The sequence below is a fragment of the Poecile atricapillus genome, chromosome 5 (genome assembly GCF_030490865.1).
Source record: "Poecile atricapillus isolate bPoeAtr1 chromosome 5, bPoeAtr1.hap1, whole genome shotgun sequence".
In the NCBI taxonomy this organism is placed as follows: Eukaryota; Metazoa; Chordata; class Aves; order Passeriformes; family Paridae; genus Poecile; species Poecile atricapillus.
This window is the reverse complement of record NC_081253.1, coordinates 5,505,750-5,517,276: the sequence shown is the minus strand read 5'-3', so window position 1 is coordinate 5,517,276 and position 11,527 is coordinate 5,505,750. Positions and strand designations below refer to the sequence as shown.

The 11,527-nt window shown below is 42.4% G+C and overlaps 1 protein-coding gene across 1 annotated transcript; it reads right to left on the bottom strand.

Moving 5' to 3' along the window:
• Positions 1 to 5,689: 5,689 nt before the first annotated feature.
• Positions 5,690 to 10,182, bottom strand: LOC131579574 (basic helix-loop-helix transcription factor scleraxis-like). Its single transcript, XM_058839738.1, is given in 4 exon segments — positions 5,690 to 9,261; positions 9,405 to 9,793; positions 9,796 to 9,880; positions 9,913 to 10,182. Coding segments are annotated over 4 exon segments (795 nt in total). The 3' UTR covers positions 5,690 to 9,210.
• Between the last annotated feature and the right edge of the window lie 1,345 nt (positions 10,183 to 11,527).

Genomic DNA, 11,527 nt, shown 5'->3' with positions numbered 1-11,527 from the left:
TTGTTTTAGCTATACTTTCATATACAATCAGAACAAGAGGTACTATTTTAATTTTCCAAGGTGACACAGAGTTATTAGAAACCTATCCTTACACATTGAGGCAAAGTGGGCTGTGGGTTTCATTTCCACCTAAAGTGGGAGCATAATGGAGTACCAATCCTGAAAGAAGACTGGGACTGGGACATTATCTGGTGTAATATTCCAATTCTGCTTGGTAGTTGAGAGGGATTCACAAGGAAACTCAAACCATGTACCCCATGTCATCAAAGAGCCAAACAGAAGGTGTATTTTGTTATTTTCCTTGGTCAGCACTGAGATTTCCCTTTTCCTTCCAGGCTCCTGAGCTCTCCCTTTCCCTCCCAGGCCTGTGTGTGGCTCAGCTGCTCTGCTGACATTTGGTTGTGGAACAGCATTTGTGCGTTGGGGACCTGCTCAGTTGGAAATTGAAGAATGTGCTGCTTTTAGCTAATTTACTGAAATGTTCATTTCAATTCTATGTCTTGGGAGTGGGAAAAGGAGAAAACACACTGAGCAGAGCCTCTTTCCCAGCTCCTCCTCCCTCTACATGGCTGCTCTTGTTCAGCAGGGATAGAGAATGAGTTGTGTCTTTGTGGAAGTAGGCTGGTAGCAAACATATTCTCTGTTCATCACTTCTTAGCTGATGTCCATCTCTTCAAATTATTCTGCATTATTTTGATCATTTTCTCAGTTTGGAATACACAAAGATGGTCCCTCTGTTCCTGCTCCTTTCCACACTGTTCAGTTCTTGTGTGGTTCAGGTCATGGTTGATCTGGAAGTACATGCACAGAAGGGGTTTGTGTGTGTGTGTGTGTAGATGCTGATCTTTGTATGCATGATGATTTTTATCCAGCATCTGAAGTCTAGCAAATTTTCCCCCATAAAGCCTTAGTTTCATTTTCAAAGACCCCAATCTTGTTGAAAATCAGATGAGTTTGGATATTAAGAGGTAAATTCCAGCATTACCCGACTGTACAGTTTTAGAAGGCATTGTCATTGTCTGTGGCAGAATAAGGGACTAGCAGAGCTGGCAAAAGAAACCAGAGCCTCACCCACCAGAACCAACACATTCTTTGGAACTGCTACTGATACATTTTAAGCTGTTTTCTGTCCAGGAGCAGTGGTACCTACAACATTTGACCTGCTGAATTGATCTGCTGAAAGTTTCTGCTGGTAGAGGCAGAAACTTTCAGCAGATGGAGGTGGTGAGCAACAAATTCTGAATCACTGGTTCAGCAAATGCCCAACCTTCTTTTAACAGCTTTGATTTTCTGCATTACTTTGACTCTTAATTTTTCTTTTTACTTTTTAATTTATTTTTTTTTTTGGCATCTGTTAAACTACTTGTAAAAGAGAAGCAGATCTGGAGAGTAATGGAGTGAAATTATTAGTCTTTTAGAATCAGATGATAATTAAGCCAACATGAGAAGATCACTAACTATAAATGATGCCAGTGAAAGTAAATTCACTAATTCTTATTTACATTATGGAGACTTTTGGACACCTTTGTACTCTTTGAGGCCATAAGATCTCTAAAGTTCATAATGAAAATGAGAATAGGCCTTTTAAATAGTTTTAATTAAACAGTGTAACCATCTTAATTAAAACATTTCAAGAGCGGCGGTGTTTTTCTAACAGTAGTGATATTTCAAGTAATTTTTCCTGTGTATTTCCCAAAGCTGAGCCACTTGAGGAGAGGCAAACACACCAAGATGGCAGAGAGAAACAATTCCTGCAGAGAAGAGGATCTGCTCATTTACAATCCATTGGTGACAGCTGCCATGTGCCAAAGGATTGTGTGATGGAGGACACGGCAATGTTGCGGCATTTGCTGGAATGCAGAGGTTCCCCATAACGTACATTTTGTTTCTGCTCCATCTCATTGCAGAGGCTAAAATAAGCACTAACATGTTTTATGTAGCAGAAAAGTGGTCTTTGATTTTCCTGCTGCCTCTGGCTGGTTTCAGCTCGGTTTTGTGCAGCGCAGGAACGTTGTGGGTTGCTGCTGTTGGCCGTTTCTCTTTGGGACTGTCTTGCTGGCCACTGCTCGTGCCTCAGTGTGCCTGACCTATGCTTGGCTGCTCCAGGGTTGGTGTTTCACACTGCTGTAGATACTGAGAGTTCCAGAGACTGCCTCTTACATCAGCCAGAAACTCTCACTTATCCTGTTATCTTTCACAGCACCTGTTATTAAAGCCTGTCTTTTCCACTCAGGTTTTCTTTGAGCAGTGTGGCAAATAAAAATAATCGGTTGCAGTGGTAACAAAACAACACACAATAGGACCTTGCTCCCTGCAGCCTGGTGCCTATTTCCCATGGATATATCTTGAATCACTTTGTTATACCTCTTACCACGATGCAAAAACTTCTGTTGTGCATTTCTGACACTCTAATTGTTGTATATGCATGTATTTAGTATATTCTCAGGCTCCAAGTACTAGAAGCACCACAGGTTCTTTAAACGTTACCCTTGAAAACTTCAGCATCTCTTCTTTTTATTCTTTTTATTCTTTTTATTCTTTTTATTCTTTTTATTCTTTTTATTCTTTTTATTCTTTTTATTCTTTTTATTCTTTTTTTCTTTTTCTTTATTATTTTTATTATTACTTTTATACTGCTTCTGGTGTCTTTGGGAGACATTTATTAGTTAAGGTACAGAGATCCTCTTTCATTGTTACCTAGTTTGGCATTCACAATCTCAAGTCCCTCTCCATCATTTCATTTGCACAGACACAGTAGTTAAGAATCTTCTAAGTTACAACTTTTAACAGATTTCCCACCCAGCCAGATGGTTCAGACAAAATTCAGGGAAGTTCTAATAAACATAGAAAATATTGCCAAAAGTGGTCTTGGTGAAATTTACATCCAGTGTGGGGTTTGCTTTTCTTGTGAAGGCTTGTCATGTCTGTGATATGCAACACCTCAAAAATAATTTTCTGCTTCTCGTTTTCCATCATATGTTTGTGTTGTGTGTTATTCCTGCCAGGTGTGGCACTACCAACATTTCTACTTTGAAATACATTTTGTATTACAATTTTGTATTACATTTTGTATTTTGTATTATTCTTTTTAAGAACATTTCTTGTTTTATTTTTCTATGAGTTAATCCCTGATTCTAATCGGCCCTCCAAAGTTGTCACCTGTAAATTTAACCATTACCCAAACAAACAATTAAAAACTCTTTACTAATTCAGACCTGAGAGGTCCTTCTGATAAAAACAGACCCCTGTCCTTGACTGTTCCTATTTTTTTAAATCCCCTTTATAGGCCTGTTGGGTTTCTGCTTTCTCTAGGAATCTTTTTTGCTCCCCTCTTGATATGCATACCTGGATGCCCCTCATCTTGTCTGGCATAATAGATCCTGGCATGACCAAAAGTTTGGGTTTTTCCTGTGAAGTCCTTGCATTTTTCTTTTTATTTTATTCTACAAACTTTCTTTCCAGAGAGCCCTAAGCTCATCATTTCATAAAATCATGGGAAAAATTAGATTGAAAGGGACTTTTTGAGTTATTTGATATATCTTCCATTTTCAAAGCAAGGCTGACTTCAAAGTTAGACCCAACTGGGCCCTCACTCTGTCAAGTTCTGAGGCTCTCAAGGAAGAGGCTTCCACAGCCTCCCTGGCTGACCTGTTCCAGTGCTTAACCGTGCTTGTGGTGAGAAGCTTTCTTCCCTAAGTAAAAGAAAATAAAGATTCAATTATTGCAGCCTGTGCTTTTTGCTGCTTGTGCTTTCATTGTGTGTCCCTGGGAAAGCCTGGCTTTACCATTCCATGGAGCTGTTGTGAGAATGCTGTTGGATTTCCACCTTCTTGGCTCCATTTTAACCATCCCACTTCCTACAGCCTGTCCTGGCTGTCCTGTGTTCCAATCCTCGTGCTGTCCCAGTGGCTCTCTGCAGAGATTATTGTTGCTAAAATCACCTTTTTTTTTAATATAAAGGATTAATTTGAGACTATAGAGTGAAAAGATCCTCCTGCTCTTTATTTTTTACTGTTTAGTAAAGATGTTGTTATCCTTCTCTCATGCTGCATCTTTTCACCTGATATAGAGTTGGTATTTTAGATTAAAATGAGCCCTGAGAGTTCATGTTTTCTCTACTTATTTGTTTGGAGACTTCATTTTGCTGCTTTTCATACCGAAGATGTTATTTCCCTAGGAAAACTGAGCTTCATGGCACCCTTTCAGGATAGAGCACAGCTGTCTGATCTTATCTGAGCCTGACAGATGCCTACCCTTCCCACCAAACTCCACTGTCTTATTGAAATAATTACCTGTTCGTGCAATCTTTGCATTTAAAAATGATCTGCATACATATGCTTGGAAAGTAGGGCTTATTTTAATAATGTGAAGGAAACACAATAAGATGTTGGAGAGAGATGCCATTACAAGTAGAATTACTTTTATCACTTCCTTGTTCCATCACCCATTTCAGTGTAATTGTCTTATTTATATTGGCTCCTCCTTTGGAAGAACACATAGTGATTTCCAAATTGTTAATTAAAATCTCACAACATTTCTGTGATGTGAATGACCTAAATGAAAGAGAGTAGATAAGGCCTTTCTAGGGCAACTTTTGTCTTAAGTATTTTGCTACATTTTATCTATCACCAAAACAGAGATCACTTTTTTTGGTTCACCATAGTTTACTTCTATCAAGATGTCAAATCCTTACAAAGAGAGAGATTTCTTGGCATCATGGGGAATATCTTCAGTGGTGGGTTACTCTTTATTCATCCATGCCTTCTCTTTCTCCTTCCTCTTCTGAGGAAGCCTGTGTTCCTTGCTGTACAATGTCAAAAGTGGGATGAATCTTCAAGGTTTCTAAAACTTTGTATTATGTTGTAACTGCTAAAGGATTTCACTTGAAATAGAACCTGGGCTGCCTGGATATGAATGTATATTCAAATTTTGAGAAGGTTTTTGAAGAAATACATCCAGAGCAGCCAGTTTAGTTCTTCTCTATATTAAGAAATGGGTTTTTCCCCCCTAAGCTTTCATGAAACTCTATGGTATTTTTTATCTCAGTAATAATTTTCTTTTCTTCCCTCACACTCCACATGTTGATTCATTCAAAACATTTTTCTTCAACCTTCAAAGGATTCCTGGTGTAAGAGATCTCCCAGATCTCTTCCCTTTGTAGCATGCTGTCTATTTTAGCTAATTTTACATAAATTCTTTCTCCTCGCCTTGTGTTATTCAGTAGCTCTTACTATTAATCAAGACATCATTCTCTTTTCAAAGGTGTTATTTAGGCAGTCAGTTTAAGTTTTATATAAATGTTGGTGTTATTCTCTCAATGTAGTATCACAGTGCAAGAGGCCAGAGCACAGAAACATGGCAGGGTCTGCTCACACTCCAGGCTCTTTCGCTTGTCTGCCCTGATGAACTTCCACTGATGAATTCTCTTCCTTTCTTCTCCCTCTGTTTTGCCCCATCCTTTCCCTCCCTCCATCTCCTCCTGTGTTTGGCACTTAGGATATTGCTCAGGCCCTGAGCAGAGGAGTTCACTTTTCGTTTTCCCAAGCTTCCACCCACCTCCCTTCTCCCCTGCCAATGCACACACATGGTGCATTCATACACATGTCAGTCTGCTGCTGAAATCTTGGAGAGATAGATTTGAAAAAGGTAAAGAAAATAATTAAATACTAGTATCTTAAGATGGCTATGGAAGAGAACTTCCAGCTTAGTGTTTGCAGTTTATTGTTTAAATTAGTAACAAAAATAGTTTATTTTAGCAAATGTAATCACATTTTGCAAACAAATACAGATTTTTGTAAAGAAGCAGATTTTCCATGAAAGGAAACTTCTGTTTTGTAGAACAGAAGTGAAAATAGAAGGCAACATATGAAACTACTTTGACTTACATTATGATTAATTCATAAATATCTAAGAACTATGTTCAAATGCTTCTTTAAACTTAACCTGTAAAATCAAACAACATGATTTATTCACTTTGCTTGGTGCTGTTTTTATACAGTGATGTAGCAGGCTAAGTACAATGATTTACACAAAGTACTATGCTTGGATTGTTTTAACAATAATTTAATAGGATCTGAGACCAAATGGTGTATATCTCACTGTTTCTGCTTTATTCATGCATCATAAATTGAATAGCCAAGTGTTTACAGGAAAACAAAGCTGGGATTGGCATCAGGCATGCCTCTGTTCATACATACAGAACAGAATGTGCTCACAAATAAGTCAAACCCCCAATATCTGCAGAACAAGGGGCTGTTTGGCACCTCTGGAAAAACTCACATCATTCCAGTGCCTCATTGGTCAATTACCTCAAGTCAGGTACTTGCTCTCAGACACCCTCAAGATTTTGACTTTTATATTTTGCATGCCTTGAATAACGCTGCTCCATGATTAAAAAATAGGTCTGATAAGATACACAAGCTCATACAGTAAAAACTCAGTAAAACACCTAATGATGATGAGCTCTTTATATGTGCAATCCAAGCTCCCAATTCATCTGTGTCTCCAGAAATTAAATTCTTTTTTACCCCTTGATTTATAGAAAATCCATTACAGAGTAACAGCTCAATCCTGTATCTTTTTTTTTTCTGCTCCTGGGGTTAGAGAAGTTTTACATTACAAGTAAATTTCAGCAAAGTTAAGGACTTGTCCCCAATTTTCCTCATTTAAATACACAGAGTTACACATATATAAATGTTCCTCAGAGAAATCACGGTTATAATTGCTTTGGATAGACATTATCTGTCTATACCATAAATATTTGGGCCACAGTGCTCTGGGGTCTAATTTCTGCCACAATCAATCAGTGTTACTGAAACTCCTGCATTATTTAGTAATTGAAACCCTGAGAAAATCTCCAAGCCCAGTTGAATTCAACAGTTTATCCTGAGTAAAGAGAGAATTTAATGTTACACTGAGCCACATTAAACAGGAGAGAAGCCTAAGTTGTTAGGGCCTGCTCCTGCTTTTGTCATTGAAAAGCATTTGGTATAAACCCTTTGCAAAACTAGGGAGATAAAATCCTCATTAGAGGAAGAACATCAAATTCCTATAGGATTGTAGAAATTATTCATGAGAGTTTCAATTTGTGAGATTTCAGCTCATACTTTGGTACAAAAATGGACCTCACATTTTGTACTCATTTCCTTTAATAACTAAGTATAAAGACATCTTATTAAATCCAAATATATTTTATTTGCCAAGAGCTACACTAAAAACTCTTAAAACTGAAAAAAAATCCCATCATTTTGAAAACTTGAAATAAATGATTTTATTGTCTTTCTTACAAAATTCAAAATTCAGAGCATACTCAATGCAAAATTTTCCTAAAATTGTTTGAAACTGCATTATGTTTTGCCATTTTAGGGTTCATATGAAATGATACAGCTAAATGAATAAATTAGTGTTAATTGTCTATAAAGAGGTCAGATGTTTTGGTTTAATGTGTTCATAAGAATGTTGGGCCAAACTGTAAGATCAGCTTTAATTGTGAAACAAATGACTTTTTAAAAAGCAATTTTTTTCAAATTGATTTAAAAAAATCCAGGAAGGTATGTTCGTAGAACTCTATACCCACACACAGAGGCTGACACAACACAAATATTAAAAAAAACACTGTACAAAGCTATAAAGAGTTCCAGCTTCACAAATCAGTGCCAAAGCAAAGACCATGATCTGGCAGCAATTGAAAGTTCCCCATTAAAAAAAAGATTAATGATAGAAACCTTCTAAAAACAAGAATCTCCTCTCAATCCAGGAAAATACAGCCTGTAGCTTTTAATAACTGAAGAGACTGACGTGATGTGGAATCGCTGGGATTTTGCTTTGTTAGAATTCAAAGGAAGAGCTCATTGCATTTCTGTAGGTACAGCAGATTTTTCCTCATTGTGCTACAGAAAAAGTGGTGGCTGTATGTTGAGCAGGGGAAAAGGGAAACTGAAAAGGTGAAGTTGTGTAGGAGTACACCACGACCTTGCTCTTGCCAAGTTCTTCATAACAACTGCCAGATTTTGCTTTGCACTTATGTAGGGCAAGGAGAGAAAACTCTGTACAGAAAAGAAAGTGAACAACACAGAGCTGCTTCTTTAGCCCTCACGTTTGGCCAGAGCAGCAAGGCTGGCCAGGAGCACTGCACAGATGGCATCAGGGGAGGAAAAAGGAAAGTTTTCCTTGCAGCACTTGGAGTGGTTACAGTTACAGAGTGCCTCCCCAAATAACGAGTTTAGATTAATTAAAGCATAATTAATTGTATTATAAATAGCTATTAAAAAAACATTGCAAAATTAACCTATCTCTGTGTTTCTTAGACCCCAGCATTACTGGGGTTTAAGATTTTAGCTTGCTGCTTCACTAATGTCCAAATCTGAAAATAGAAAATTTTATTTGCCTTTTACAGTTACTTCTGAAAAAAAGTATACAAGTTAGTAAACTGAGGGGAGAAACAATCACCTCAGTGATGTACGGGGCAGTTATGGAACTACCTGGGTGATGGGTAAAAGCCCTTGGGAAACCCTCCTTTCCCGGCAGATTTAGGAATATCCTGTGCTATTTAAAGGACTGGCACGACTCGCCCTGTTAATAAGAAAAGAGCATCGCTTACACTGCACTTCTCCCCTTTCCTCTCCTGTGCTGGATACATCCCGTGCCGCACCGCCTGTGCACAGCCAACCGGGCTGCTTTCGCTGGAAGTTTTCCGACTTTCTGTGAACACCTCAAAATAATCTTCCAGCATCGCTGAGACCTCTCAAGCACGTCAGCTGTCGGCATCGGCCCCTGGCCCCGAGGGCTGGCGTGCAGCTGGAGGAGTGGGCGGCAGCGCTGCGTGCAGCCCGGGCTGGGCTGGAGGCGTAGGGCACGGCGTGTTCACGGCAGCTTCCCCTGACAGGGGACACCGTGTGTTTGGAAGTTCAAGTTTCATCATGCGACACAGGTTTAGGAGGCATCAGGATCAGGGCTTGGCTGCTGAGGTTTAACATTTCTCGCGCTAAAATAGCTGCCGCACCAGGTGCAACCGTCTCAATAGAGGCAGCGAATTTCATTTGCAAAACACCCTGAAAAAACCCCTCACAATATGAAACAAAGTGCATAGGCTTAAAAAGTAACTCTTTTAGGACTGTGCTATCTAAATGTAAACGTGCAGCACGAGTGAGGCGATGTTACCCAGAGCAGTGGTACAGTCAGAGCAGGAGTGGTGCGAGACCCTCAGCCTGTTCAGAGTCCGGTTACGGCTGGACCAGGTGATGCTTTCTCTTTTTCTCGGTGCTGTTCGACGGATAAAAACAGAGGTTAGGAGGTACCAAGGACAGCACTGAACCCTTGGCTGGTTCAATCCCAAACCAGCGGGGGATACCAATAACCACCCACCCCAACAGAGCCGCAAGAGGCGTCCGGAAGCCGGCCCTTACCCGCTGCCTCTGGTCGCTGAGGCAGAAGGTGCAGATGGAGCGGGGCGCGGAGGCACCTGGTGGCGAGCAGGGCTGCGGGCAGGGCTGCGGGGGCTGAGCGGGCTGCGGACAGGGCTGCGGACAGGGCTGCGGACAGGGTTGCGAGCAGGGTTGTGGACAGGGCTGCGGGCAGGGCTGCTCGGCAGCGGCCGCCTCGTCCTGCCGGCGCTGCTGCAGCAGCAGCACGTTGGCCAGGTGCGAGATGTAGCTGGACGCCAGGCGCAGCGTCTCCACCTTGGAGAGGCGGCGGTCGGCCGGGCGGGTGGGGATGAGCCGGCGGAGGGCGCCGAAGGCCGTGTTGACGCTGTGCGTGCGGTCCCGCTCCCGCGCGTTGGCCGCCGCCCGCCGCCCGCCGCCGCCCCGCGCCCGCCGCCGCCGCCCCGCGCCCGCCGCCCCCCGCGCCTGCCCCGCGGCCGCCGCGCCCCCGCCGCCCCGCATCGCGCCCGCCGCCGCCCCGCCGCTCCATCACTTTTATGCGCGGCAGGTGCCGCATCGCCCCTGCTCGCCCCGTGTCCCGCCGGCCGCGCTTGGCGGCTGCTCTCGGCCGGGGGCCGCCGCCGCCGCACCTGTCGCGGCCCCGGGCTCGGCACCGGCTCCGCGGAAAACCCCCGCTCCTCCTCCTCCCGCTGCCGGGGGGGCCTCGCCTGCGGCTCCCGCGGGAGCAGCGCTCCCGCATCCACCGGTGTGACCGATCCGTGGCTCCTCGCGGGATGTACAAACCTCTGCGGTTTTTGCCCATTCTGCACCCCCGTACTCTATGTCTGTTCCGGCCGTGTGTATATGTGTGTGTGTACGTATGTCACAGGATCATTCAGGCTGGAAAAGACCTCAGAGATCATCGAGTCCAACCTTTGACCAGTGGACAAGGTGGTGACCTTGTCAGCTAAACAATAGCACTGAATGTCATGTCCAGCTGTTTCTTGAACACCTCCGGGGGTGGTGATTCCACAAACCCCCGGGCAGTGCCTTCCAATGCTTGACAGTTCTTCATGTCATGAAATTCTTCCTGATGCCCAGCCTGAACTTGGAGGCTATGTCTTCTTGTCCCTTCACCAGTTACCTTGGAGAAAATGCTGGCCCCCTCCTGACTACAACTTCCTTTGAGGTTATATTTTGGCTGGAGTGGGCTAATAGATCAAGCATGGAGGTGGATTTCATTGCCTTCCCCAGGCAACACTAGACACACATACAAATCCAATTTCTCATTCTGTTCAGAATGAGTGTCTGCCTCAATCATTTACTTATTAAAAGGTCATCATAAGCACTAATTGATTACACCTCTTTTCTTCATAAAAATTTGACATCCTGTCTGAGCTCAGAGACTCATGAAAGGTCATGGCACAGGTTTACTCAAATGAATCATCTCTACCTGATTAAGCAGCCTCAACTGACTCTTTTTCTGTGGTCCTGGAAGCTTATGTGGTAGCCTAAATATGAATCCTTCTTCCCAAATCAGGGCTGGATTAGCAGAGTCATATCTCTCTAATCATGGGTGCACACACTAAGGGTAGGCAGCTGCTTAGACATATCTGGCTGGGACTTGTGCCCTCTCAAAATACAGCTGGTACCAACAGGCAGGGCTACATCTCTTCAGTACATTCCTCTGCTGGGATGGCAAAGTGCTGGTTTATGTTGGTTGCACTTTCTGTTTGGGCAGAAGTTGTAGGAAAAAATAGACAAACAGCTCTGTCAGCCAGTTGCAGCAGTATTCTACCTTGGCCTATTAATGAGCAACACTTCTTTCATGTGACTTTCCTTTGTATTTCTTGGGAGAAAGAGGGGGAAAGTATTTTGATTTCCCATTGGATCATGTCTTGGAGATTTTTTTTTCTGTAGCAAAATATTGCTGCAATAAAATTAGCTTGAGGTTGAGGTGTTTGATACAAAGGGTGAAGAAATGCAAGACTGGATGGGCAGGTGTATGCCATGCTCTTGGTTTAAAGGAATTCATTTGCAATGAGAGCAGGATGTGGCCCTTCATCAGCAGATGGTGGGGAAAACTGTGTTCAAAGTCATGGAGTTTTCCTAAAGTTTGTGAATAACCATATCCTACTCTCACAGTAGGATATTCTGTCTGCTTAAGC